This window comes from Lissotriton vulgaris, chromosome 12 (assembly GCF_964263255.1).
Source record: "Lissotriton vulgaris chromosome 12, aLisVul1.2, whole genome shotgun sequence".
Classification (NCBI taxonomy): domain Eukaryota; kingdom Metazoa; phylum Chordata; class Amphibia; order Caudata; family Salamandridae; genus Lissotriton; species Lissotriton vulgaris.
The window spans coordinates 265,220,746-265,234,247 of NC_141700.1; the positions used below are offsets into that span (position 1 = coordinate 265,220,746).

Below are 13,502 nucleotides of genomic sequence, written 5' to 3' on the forward strand. Positions count from 1 at the left end.
TGTACTTGAAACGTTCCAGACAACAGCTCAGCGGGTTAAGGTATTGAGCTGTGTCTGCCGTGCTTTATTGGAAGGAGCTGAGAAGGTCTCAGGCTTTTTGCTAAAATAAAGACCCCACAACACTGAAAATTAAAGAGACTCGTCGCAGTTAATACAGGCGGTCCAGAGCAATAAGCGCTCATTGGTGGCCTCCTAAAGCCCCCAAAACAAAAACAGAATGTAAAAAGAACTTACTGTAGTTGCCCTGTATCCCCTCCAGCTTCATCAGTGTAATGCACTGGATAACGTCAGCGCCTCTTTTGTTATGCAACGTTAGTGGAAAAGGGGTCGAGGTATTTGTTTAACAATCTAAGTGAAGTGTTTTTTTATACATAAACATCCCATGCTGAGATGTGTATAAAAAACAGTGTTTGAAAGGACTGGTGCCTCTCCTACAGAAACCACACCTGCTGTGCTCATGACAATAGTTCTGCGCCATTTTGAAGAGAAACCAGGAGGGCATTGCCGCAAATCTGGCACCAAGCAGGCAACCGGTTTCTTAAATTAGGTTGCCATACTAGGAGCTTGCTTTTTCCATTTGTATGCTTTAAAATAAGAAATCCAAACAAAGCCAAACAGAACCAAGGAAGTAGCAACAGCGTGCTATTTGGAGAGCAGAAGTGTAATAAATCAACGGTGCCTTAGAGATGTTAATGCATTCGCCTTTGTTGCAGCAGGAGATGGATGGTCTCTGCAGACTGCGCTGCTGATAAAAGGCGGGGCGGGCGGGAAACAAAAGGTGCAAGTAGGTGGGAGCTCGCGAAGGACAGTAGGAAGGCAGAGTGAATGGCAACGTGTGGGGTGAAGCAGGAAAGTAGCCCCCTGATTTATGGACACACTATAACAATTGTTTGGCCTGCATGAGCCGGCCAGCGGCTGGGTGTGAATGAGCACAGCTGGGACCTCTGGCTCGAAGGCACTGACAACTGCTGTAATGAACTCCCTGCAGCCACCCACTAGTGACCGGCCTCCTAAAATCTGGGGCTAGGAAGTGCCCACCAAGTGTCACCCGGGGCGCGAGCCACATGTCTTTCCGAGCTCTGACTGCTGATATGCCCAGAAGGGGGCGAGTGTGATCAATCAGCATGCCCTTCAGGCACCCCGAGTTTTCATTATATGTCCACCTGGCAAAGGAGTGGGGTTGGAAAGGGATGTGGGACAAGGGGCTTGTTCAGCTACAACAAACAATAGGTGAAGTGAAAAACACGCCAAGAAGAGAGGCATTCATGGAGTTTGGTGGTTAAGGTGTGTTCTGTGTTTCTCCAGATTATTGCAAACAAACAAAAACACAAGCACTGGAAAAGCCCACAGGCCTCGGATTTTCGAACTGGTGTTTTTTTTAGCGATGCTGTTCATTTTATAGAGGAACCACGTGCCAACAGAATGACTTGTGGGACATCTATTTTTTATCCATGTGAGACAGATCTGTAAATAAATAAAAGTTGAATGTAAGCAGTATTTTGTTAAGTAGTGTGGGTGGCAGAAATGTACGGCCTGGTGCTCCAAAAAAAAAAAGATTAAAAAAAATAAGACCATGTAGGAGCGGCAATGGAGGAGTAGGTCAGAAAAGCTGGCGTGGAGATTAAAGTAAACAAGCAGGAAGTGGGATAAGGGAGGGGGTGGCAAATGGTAAGCATTTTGCGGCCGCTTTGATGTTCTCAGTGGCCACGCGGCTCACTGAGAACATCAAAGCGGCCACAAACATGCTCCCAAAGACTGTAGACGGACAAATGGTGCGCGCGCCCGGCGCACATGCACTGTGCCTGATCCGCCTGCAGACTTTGAGTGCATTTTTTAAAACCCCTTTACTATACTCTCGCAGAACAATGCATGCGTGTTGGTTTAGCGAGACCTAAAAACTATACTGTGATCTGCTTTATACACGTGCTTTACAACAGGCACATTAATCGTCTGTGCTACTTTAGGGTGGGTCAAAACTGCAAATAGATAAAACTCAATGTTTCTCCAGCAGGTGCATTTATCACCAGAGTTATCTTGGAGTTTTCATTATTGCCTGAAAAATGCTGGGCGCACAAGGAACTTTACAGCATGTGCTTTTAACTCCATTGGACATTTCAGGATACAGCACCCTCCGAGCTTGGCGCTTGGTGCGGTGCCACCAGTCACACCGCCCTAAAGGTGGCCCTGTGTACACTCTCAATAATGGTCACCCTTCCCTCTTTTCTGATTCTATGCTTAAAAAACGTTTGTCTTAGCTTTATACACAGCTGCAGAACTGAAATTAGTGAGTGTGAGAGAGGGATACGCATTCTTGATTTATTTTCTTATTATGCCCGCCTACTCATAAAAACTCTAGAATTTTAAATGCACCCTGCTGATCATCCACCAGTAGTGGATATGATTATAAGTAGATTCCATTTTTTTTAAATCACCAAAACTGAGCTAGTGACTCTAACATTAATGTATGCATTATTGGCATGGTGGTGAATATTCATTAGGGATAAACCCAAAAGGGTTAAATATGCAGGCATAACATCGTAAATGATAAACTAGAACTTGAGGCCACCCACCTATAGGTGACATACCATATATCCAGCATAAATGTATTACCAAAATACTCTTTGTGCCTGTTAATCTGCCCTTCCTTCCAGGGACTGATTGTTAGAAGGGAACAAGAATCTTTGGTGACTTTCTCACATTTTGAAGTCAACCGCAAAAATCTCATAGATGTAATGGAGTGTCCTATTCATCAATCATTTCTTCTTGGTGTTGGAGCAACTATTTCTTGAGTGTATCAGTGAAAGGCAAACACCCTCACTATGCTGGGTGGTGTTTGTTGGCCCACTTTCTGACGTGTCTCCAGGGCGGGTGTGGATTCGACAAAACCAAAGTAAGATGAAGAATCCTAAAGGGGAGGAAAGAACCAAGAAGGAAAATCAATTTTCTGCATTTAAGCATTTTCTGAGATAAGCACTATGAGAGATCAACAGCAGTACAGCACTAGTTAGTTGGAAGTCCTATGTCTTGCTCTGACTCTCTAAACATCCTTCCTGCTTTCATGCCATTTCTTATTTCCAATGCCCTTTTTCTGTAGCTTGACTCCCCTTCTACATATGCAATCACTCCTTTTGTCCATTCCTCTTCTTCTACCTACCATCCAACCTTCAGCCTAAAGTAGGCTCAACCAACATCCAGTGTCGTTACACAAAATAATGGTGTCCACCTGCAGAATGTGATAAGGGACCTGGGGCCATATGTATCATAGTACCGTTTTGCGATTCCTAAATAGCGATTTTTAAGGGATCGCTACTTAGGAATCGCAAAACGGTATGTATGAAGAAATTCGCTTTTTTGTAGCGATTCCTTAATCTTCCTTAATTGCGAATTTGCATTTTGCGAATTCACAATTGAGGAATAATTTCCAATGCATTCCTATGGGCCAGGAGGCCCATAGGAATGATTTCCAAATAATTCTCAAATTGCGAATTCGCAATTTGCTAATCGCAATTTGAGAATTATTGCAAGGGTGCAGGGGTGTCTCAAGGACACCCTGCTGCACCCCTGTAAATTACATGTGTGTGCATATGGCGCACATACATGCCCAATGGGCATGTATGTGCGTCATATGCCACCCTCACAAATGCACAATTGTGCATATTTCCAAGAAATCGCAAATTACCACCAACTTGCAGTTGGTGGTAATTTGCGATTTCTAAACCTGAATTCGCAAGTCTAAAATGCTTCTTACATAGCATTTAAGGAATCGCAAAATTGCGATTCCTTAAATGCTATAGCAAAATAAGGAATCGCAATTTTTTGCGATTCCTTATTTTGCTATTTTTTAATACATTTCAAAAGTGCAAAAAAGGCCGTTTGCGATTCGCTAAGGCTGAAATTCTGCGAATTTCGGCCTTAACGAATCGCCAAAGGCTTGATACATATGGCCCCTGGACCTCTCCCAGATCGCACAGATATTCATTGCTCTTGGGCTCTATGGGGGTCTCCTGAATGGTTGCCCCGCCATGCTGCAGGGGTCTTCTTTGGAAGGCAGAGTGTTTTCCCCGAGTGGTCAGCTATTTTTTATTCCATGCAATTGCACGCATTCTGCAAGGCATCCAATGGTAGGCTTAGAGGGTGAGAGGGCCAATCCAAAACAAAAAACCCTGGGAGCCGTCCCGCACTGCGGGGGCCTTCGTTACATCCCTGCCAGCACCTAAATCTGCAATGAACTACATGCTTCCATAGAAAGAGAGAGTTAAAGAGACAGATAGGGAATGGGAGTGGGTGGCTGATACTTCTTGTCTTTATTCCCAAGTCTCTGGATTCATCTAGACTCTAACCCGCCCTTGCTCCTGCTCTGGCCAGGTCTGTCGTTAGTGTCTTTCACCCCAAGATATTTTGCTGAAAACCTCTCTCCTTTCAAACCAGATGCTAAGTTCCATCTTTAGCCCGATACTGCAAAAGTAGGATTGCCTCCAAACCTATATTGTGCACACAGAGCTGGATTGTGATCTATCTAGTGTTAGGAAATTGGAATGCTGCGACCTCCACTGAAGCCCCAGTGGCTTAGGGCCAATAATGACCAGCATAAGCCTTTTACTCCAACATTCCAATGCTTGCCTTTTGATTCTCCCTGTTTATTTCACACCAATCTACCCGTAGTGGGTGGGGATCTTTTACTTACTCTGCCGTTGTGCTTGCTGTGCTCCTGTTCCGGCTGGGGGCATCATTTGAGGCTGCTTCCTTTCCTGCTGAGCCCGCTGCCACTCACCGCTTCACCCGGTCTCCCCCTGCCGCCGTTGCTTTTTTCCAACTGTGCACGGCTGCAGTGGGTGGGGGGACCGTGGGCGCAAGGCACTCCATAAACCAGGTGCCTTTGCGGCCGGAAGCCGCTGAACCCGCGCCAGGAGGCGCATAAAATAGCGCCACACCCCCGGTGGAGCGGGGATCTTTTACTTACCCTGCCGTTGTGCTTGCTGTGCTCCTGTTCCGGCTGGGGGCATCATTTGAGGCTGCTTCCTTTCCTGCGGAGCCCGCTGCCACTCATCGCTGCACCCGGTCTCCCCCTGCCGCTGTTTCTTTTTTCCAACTGTGCACGGCCGCAGTGGGGGGGGGGGGGCGTGGGTGCAAGCGACTACATAAACCAGGTGCCCTTGTGGCCGGAAGCCGCTGAACCTGTGCCAGGAGTCGCATAAAATAGCGTCACACCCCCCGCTTCGCGGGAGCGCGCCGGTAGAAGCCCAGGACAAGGGCCGGGCCGTCTGCGGCCGTCCTAGGCAGAACAAGGCTGGGCTGGGCCACCCCCCTTATATTTGCTGCTGAAGTGAAATAAGACATTCCATCTGGCTGAGCCTGCTTGACTGTATCTACTAACCCCTTTCCTCATTATACTAAGCAAGCCTGGCTTTTGATCTGGGGTATATATCATGGCGGTACGCTTAGGAGGAGGGCGGAAAGCTGTAACAAGCACCATTGGGGGAAGTGTCAGGGGAACACTGGACAATTTCATTACAAGAGCTGCTATTGTTTTGGAGCGAGAAATCTCGCTTACCGAGAAGCGCTTATCCCTGGAACCACTATGCACTAAGAGGTCGTCCCTGGGTTCCATAAAATCAGCTAAAACTCCTGAACAGGTAGGCTCCAAGATGATCAACCTTCTAGAAGGGAATACAGGATCGGTGGGGAGCCTATCTGATATCATGTTGAGTTTTTCAACAGACAGCTCAGAAACTGAAGACAGTGGTCTTAAAGTACTGGACACCAGTAACACCCCGGCTAATTTAACGCCATTAAAACCTGTAACTTAATACTTACAAACAGGGAAAAGAAAGAAAGGTGGAGGTCAACAGAAGGGAGGTCACCCTAAAGTGACTAAAACATCATGTAAAGATGGGGTCCTTACCCACAAGATAAGACCTACATTTACTTCCCCTACCTGCACTCCGATTAATAAATCCCCCTTTATCTCCAATACACAAAAGGGGGGCCCACTAACTAAAGATGCCCCAAGAGGACTCGTGGAACAAGTGGAACAAATATTAAAATCTTTTATGTTACCACTAATAGAAAGAATGAAAATTATCAATGAGAGCTTGGGGAAGCTTGAAAATACTGTGACAAACAACACACATATATTGGCTAGTCTAGTGGACCGCAGGCAGGAAACCGGCCATGGCACATTAGCTACAGGAGTTAGTAGCGACTTAATACTTTTGGCGCTACCTTTGGATGGCGAAACAGCTATAGCGCCCCAAAAATACATTTCTGCCAAAGATATGATAGAAATAGATAAGCCATGTTTTAAAAGTAATGGAGTATTAAAAGATACCAAGGGGGTAGTGGAGATAGTAAACCGTGTAGACTCCAAGCAGATAGATGATAACATGATCCCAATAAGGAGGGTGGGAAATTCTGAAAACTCATCAATTATTGATTTACCGCCCCAATCAGCTCCATTGGTGATTGTTATGTGCAATGTACCCCCCTTGCCAAATGGAGTTAAAGAAGAATATGGCCAACTTTTAAACAAGGTTACACATTGGCTGACCTGTAACACCACACATGGGCATCGTGCAATGCATAATATCAACATGGTACGGCGAGTATCCTGGCTGGGAAGATCGAGGAAAAGCCTAGGGGGAGACTGCATAGTGGTTAATTTTAATAACCCTTTAGCAGCTGAAAGTATAGTTAAGGAGACAGTTGGGGGTGTGATGCTTAGGGGTCATGGTTTTGAGATCTTGCCCCTTGGGTTCTTTTATAAGGGGGACGAGGAACATCACGCCTGGACCACGGTGCACAGGGCACACACGTATAAATGGAGAGATTTACCAAGGCAAGGATTAACCCCATTCAGAATGGCAGAAAATAATACCTGGGAACTCAATTACCCACAGTTGCTGCTGGGCCCCAACAGATATGCAGCACTCTCTGGGCTCAATGATTGCGACTGACTGCGGGCTAGCAAGGTAAAATCTATGCGTACAGAGAGTGACGGTATACACCTTGAGTATTCCGATTCAGCCATAGGCCCGGTTTTGGAGCTAGACGATGTGGTATCTCAATCTGACTCTCCAGATAAGGTTTTGTGTAAAGCCCATAGGGCAAATAATTCCAAGGAGGCAATGGTCTCCGCCCGTCCTGGAGAGAATACATCGATTCCATGCCAGGTGGCTTGTCCAGGGGAGCAAAACACCCTACACAGGGCTGACCTTGGCCTTGACAATGGCAGGGACTATAATGTAGTATCCTGGAATGTTGCGGGCTTGGCAGGAAAGATTGCAGATCCTCTATGGGTACAGTTTATCAGCCGTTTTGGGATAATCTGCCTTCAGGAAACGTGGTTGGTTGATTGCAACCTCTCGCTGGCAGGATTTAAAGCATTTTTTGTACCCGATACCCGTGCCACTAGTGGTAGAGCAAGAGGTGGCTTGGCTACCTTTATTTCCTTGGCCCTGAGACATAACATTAGGGGTATACCATCAGCCCATGAAGGCATACAAGTACTGAGAGGAAAGGGGTCCCAGTGAAAGATTGCTAATTACCACAAATTAAAAAATAATAGTAGTACACTGAATGAATCTACAATGTTTTATTCACAATGTAGATATAACCAGGATATAGTATCCAACAATAATCATTTCAAAAAGGTTGAATAGTGCCCCTGGGAACAAGGGAAAAGTGATAAAGTGAGGCTGGTGCAGGTAGGGATTTGTGACAATAAAATCAGGCAGTAATCTGACACATTTATAAGTCAGTTGAAATGTACAGACGACCATGAATGTAAATGTATCACTTGATCAACCACATGCCCCACATAGTACATTAATGTTACAATTTCAAAAGCGGGGCTGGAAGGGTGGAGGACAGTTGTCGACGTTTCGACCCTCAGATAGTGCAGGAGTTAGTGGAACCCTTGCGGCGGAGTCTTCATCAGGACAGGATGGGGACTAGCAACCTATTAATATCAAGGATTGGTTACAGGTTACTAAACCTATTTAAATCATACCATAGTCAAATTACTTAGATTAGCACAAAATTGGGGGGGAGCATACCTATTTACTCGGTGCTCATCATAATTTATCATTGTAGATAATCCATTTGAACCTCAGTATGAAGAACATGAATTCCTGAGGGGGTTAAACAGACAATTTGGAACATGTATATTAAAATTAATGTGCTGAGAATGGAAAATCAATCACATTGACAGCGTGGACTATTTATGGACATGTATAGGAAGTTGAAAAACGTACATCTTGATTTTTACCATTAGTGTTATGGCGGGATTCGAAAACAGGCCCGGGGACGCTGGGCACTGGGGATCCGAAGATTTGTTACGTACCACAAAAAGGACCCAGAAAGGTATCTGTAGCGAATTGCGCCCGCAGAAGCTTACCCAAGAGTTAAGGTATTCGTAATGGTCGTCCCCACGTTGTAGGCGGTGCTGAGAGCAAATCAGGAGTCACCCGCTGGGGGGAATTGGAGCATCACGATTGTTATTATTATGCTCGTAATGGGATTTTAAGAAAATGACTAAAATACACAGAGTTAGAACGCCGAAGCATCGGGGCGCTTACCGAAGGTAACCAAGGGGACGGAGTCACGTGACCCTCCAGTCCCGTATAGAAACTGTGAAAAGACTCCGTTTGGCCCAACCATAATGGGGATTGATAATCAGAATAATATTATTACGGCCATGGAAGACCCGATCATTATGTATTTATTAGTGATCGCATTGACAAGGATGGATTCAGTGCTTTATTAGCAAAGGACGGGTCATATATTGAAGAGAGGCATTTTAGTAACCCAAAGTAAGGATCACATACTCGAATTCTGAATATTAAAGAATATGTCAAAAGGGATAGATCGTGCCCAAAAGTTATATGAGGAGTTTTTCAAGAATAGACGTGTCCCCGGTTAGCGAATACATTGACAGTATATAAATTGACTGCAATCACACAGCTGATAGAGCATAACATGGGGAGAATATACGTGTATGAAATGGCGCACCTATCACAAGATGGTAAGGCCATATTACAGTACCAAAGGTCTAGATAAAACCTATATCAATACATTAATTACAATACTATTGTGTATCGGACCTGTACACAGATACATATGAACAACAGTGTTTAGTCCCAGGGGTACCTGTCACATGACGGTATAGACCCACGGATGTCGTGTCTGATGAATACACAGATTTCAATGACTAAGATAGTATTCTGAGAAGGTTTTAAGGCAGAGTGGCTAACTGAGAGAATGAGCTATCATGTTCATTAAGACCCGTTTGTATAGAGTCAAAGAAGAACATCCACTTAAGTTCACGGGTATTCAGGATATTTATAATGTTATCTCCGCGGGGTCCTAATATTGCTTTTTCAAGTATCACCCATTGGAGACTGTCTGGTGAATGAGAAGCCGATCTGAAATGGTCAACAAGGGGTGCGCCTTGTACTTCACATCTGATCCTACTCATGTGTTGTAGGATTCTCATTTTGGCCCTCTGTTGTGTTTGGCCAATATAGATTAAGTTGCACGGGCAGACTATTGCATAAATTATGTTAGAGGTGTTGCAATTGCTGAGCGACTTCAGCTGGACCTTCCGGTGGTTGTGCTCGAATTCCTTAGTTTGAATCGTGGTGTCACAAGCCTTGCAGTGGCCGCATCTGAAATGGCCAACTACTGGTGGGAGATTCCACATTGATGTTATAGTAGGTTCGTCAGGAGTTGGTAGAAGAGAGCGTACCACATAGTCTTTCACACTTTTCGCTTTTTTGAAAGCGTGTAATGGAGTTCCTGTGTGGTTAATGTCATCTGAGATGAGTTTTCAATGGTGATTTATGATGCGCTTAATTTTGTTGCTCTTAGTAGAGAAAGTGGTGACACACACTATTCTATCTTGTTGCTGGTTAACGTGGTCTTTTTGAGTCAGCAATTGCTCCCGAGGGTAGAACCAAGCTAGTTTACGTGCTTTGGTGACAAGTCGTCTTGGATATCCATGCTGTTGGAGACGATTTGAAAGATCATCAGATTCTTCTAGGTAATGCTCCTTGTTGGAACACAACCACCGGAAGGTCCAGCTGAAGTCGCTCAGCAATTGCAACACCTCTAACATAATTTATGCAATAGTCTGCCCCCAAAATGAGAATCCTACAACACATGAGTAGGATCAGATGTGAAGTACAAGGCGCACCCCTTGTTGACCATTTCAGATTGGCTTCTCATTCACCAGACAGTCTCCAATGGGTGATACTTGAAAAAGCAATGTTAGGACCCCGCGGAGGTAACATTACAAATATCCTGAATACCCGTGAACTTAAGTGGATGTTCTTCTTTGACTCGATACAAACGGGTCTTAATGAACATGATAGCTCATTCTCTCAGTTAGCCACTCTGCCTTAAAACCTTCTCAGAATACTATCTTAGTAATTGAAATCTGTGTATTCATCTGACACGACATCCGTGGGTCTATACCGTCACGTGACAGGTATGCCTGGGATTAAACACTGTTGTTCATATGTATCTGTGTACAGGTCCGATACACAATAGTATTGTAATTAATGTATTGACGTAGGTTTTATCTAGACCTTTGGTACTGTAATATGGCCTTACCATCTTGTGATAGGTACGCCATTTCATACATGTATATTCTCCCCATGTTATGCTCTATCAGCTGTGTGATTGCAGTCAATTTATATACTGTCAATGTATTCGCTAACCGGGGACACGTCTATTCTTGAAAAATCCTCATATAACTTTTGGGCACGATCTATCCCTTTTGACATATTCTTTAATATACAGAATTCGAGTATGTGATCCTTACTTTGGGTTACTAAAATGCCTCTCTTCAATATATGACCCGTCCTTTGCTAATAAAGCACTGAATCCATCCTTGTCAATGCGATCACTAATAAATACATAATGATCGGGTCTTCCATGACCGTAATAATATTATTCTGATTATCAATCCCCATTATGGTTGGGCCAAACGGAGTCTTTTCACGGTTTCTGTACGGGACTGGAGGGTCACGTGACTCCGTTCCCTTGGTTACCAACCAAATAGGAAGCCAGCTCGCCATTGCAGAAACTACTGTGAAGACGCCGGATTGACTTACACTTCGTTAAGCGCCCCGACGCTTCGGCGTTCTAACTCTGTGTATTTTAGTCATTTTCTTAAAATCCCATTACGAGCATAATAATAACAATCGTGATGCTCCAATTCTCCCCAGCGGGTGACTCCTGAATTGCTCTCAGCACTGCCTACAACGTGGGAATGACCATTACGAATACCTTAACTATTGGGTAAGCTTCTGCGGGCGCAATTCACTACAGATACCTTTCTGGGTCCTTTTTGTGGTACTTAACAAAGTTCCCTTATGCCTTCAGATAAATCTTCGGATCCCCAGTGCCCAGCGTCCCCGGGCCTGTTTTCGAATCCCGCCATAACGCTAATGGTAAAAATCAAGATGTAAGTTTTTCAACTTCCTATACATGTCCATAAATAGTCCACGCTGTCAATGTGATTGATTTTCCATTCTCAGCACATTAATTTTAATATACATGTTACAAATTGTCTGTTTAACCCCTTCAGGAATTCATGTTCTTCATACTGAGGTTCAAATGGATTATCTATAATGATAAATGATGATGAGCACCGAGTAAATAGGTATGCTCCCCCCAATTGTGTGCTAATCTAAGTAATTTGACTATGGTATGATTTAAATAGGTTTAGTAAACTGTAACCAATCCTTGATATTAATAGGTTGCTAGTCCCCATCCTGCTCTGATGAAGACCCCGCCGCAAGGGTTCTACTAACTCCTGCACTATCTGAGGGTCGAAACGTTGACAACTGTCCTCCACCCTTCCAGCCCCGCATTTGAAATTGTAACATTAATGTACTACGTGGGGCATGTGTTTGATCAAGTGATACATTTACATTCATGGTCGTCTGTACATTTCAACGGACTCATAAATGTGTCAGATTACTGCCTGATTTTATTGTCACAAATCCCTACCTGCACCATCCTCACTTTATCACTTTTCCCTTGTTCCCAGGGGCACTATTCAACCTTTTTTAAATGAATATTGTTTGATACTATATCCTGGTTATATCTACATTGTGAATAAAACATTGTAGATTCATTCAGTGTACTACTATTATTTTTGAATTTGTGGTAATTAGCAATCTTTCACTGGGACCCCTTCTCTCTCAGTACTAATATGACCCAGGTCCCAGTGACTTTCTCTGGGTAAACCCCCTATTGATACCCCATAAAGACATACAGGCTATAGTGGTAGGGTGTCATAAAAACATCCTGTGTGTGATACATTTTTATAATGCTGTTCACAAGGAGGCAGGTTGTAAGATGACTGACCTTGCCAACTTTGTAGAGCAGAGTTGTGGGCCATTTAAAAATAATCTAATGATCACAGGTGATTTTAACACCCACCTGTGTGGAGACCCCAAAAGTACAGATATGGGATTGGTGGGATGCCCACTGATGGAAGGCTTTCATTTTGAACACACTGTCCAGGGAACTGTCCTTAATGTAATGCTTGATAAATATAATCTGTACCCTACCATGAGCTATGCACAACCAAATAGTAGACAATATGATACTACATTTAAAGGTTGCAGTGAGGGTTCCTTTATAGATCATATACTGCTTACTAGGCCTATTGTGTCCCTCCTCAGGGTTTTTTTGATTTTGGCAAGTGCATTTAGTGACCACAACCCCGTGTGCGTGAACCTGGATGGTAGTTTACTGATAAAAAGGGATTCTGTACCAAACCAGACTCTGTTAAAATTAACCAATGGTAAACGACGGTTGAAATGGACGCAAGTATTCCCGTTGAAGTTTCATGACGCCTTTAAAGATGCATGTACAATGGAATTCATGAGTTGCCTGAATGTAGCATCATCGGAAGAGGGCATACTTAAAGCCTTTGATGTCATTGCCGCCAACGTGGCGACCCTGTTGTTAGCTCCAAGGAAAAATAGGGAGTATACGGAACCCAAATGGTTTAGCCCACTATGTTCTAAAGCCGCAAGTGACCTCAAAGTGGCTTTAAAAGAAATACCAAGGGAGAGAGAAAAGATACGCACTCTTCGCTACAACTATAGACAGGCTCTAGTAAACCGTAAAAAGGAACTGAAAGAGGCAATGTGGAGGGAGCTTATAGATCCCTTGACCCTCTCTAGTAGTTCCCGTTTTTGGGAAATTATTAACAGACCTCTTCCTTCAGCGGAAAGAGTTGAGATTATGGGCACCAATATAAGCGAGAATGAATGGGTATCCCATTTCTCCAATATTTTTAAGAATATCCCCAGGCTCAGCCAGCTGATAGGCGTACAGACAGGGAAAGAGCTGTGTTCACCACGGGGGAGGTGGAGGAGGGCATAAATAATCTCACAAGCAAGAAGGCGCCGGGCCTGGATGGGGTCCCGCCCGATCTTTTTAAATCAAACCCTTCTTTTTGGGCCTCGATACTGGTCGCGGTA

The 13,502-nt window shown here is 44.2% G+C and overlaps 1 protein-coding gene across 1 annotated transcript in view; it reads right to left on the bottom strand.

Moving 5' to 3' along the window:
* Positions 1-2,304: 2,304 nt before the first annotated feature.
* Positions 2,305-13,502, bottom strand: part of ADGRG5 (adhesion G protein-coupled receptor G5) — a 303,433-nt gene continuing 292,235 nt past the window's right edge. Inside the window, exon 10 of the mRNA XM_086946433.1 lies at positions 2,305-2,905. Coding sequence (XP_086802559.1) covers positions 2,754-2,905 — 152 coding nt within the window. The 3' untranslated portion in view covers positions 2,305-2,753. The remainder of the gene's footprint in view (positions 2,906-13,502) is intronic.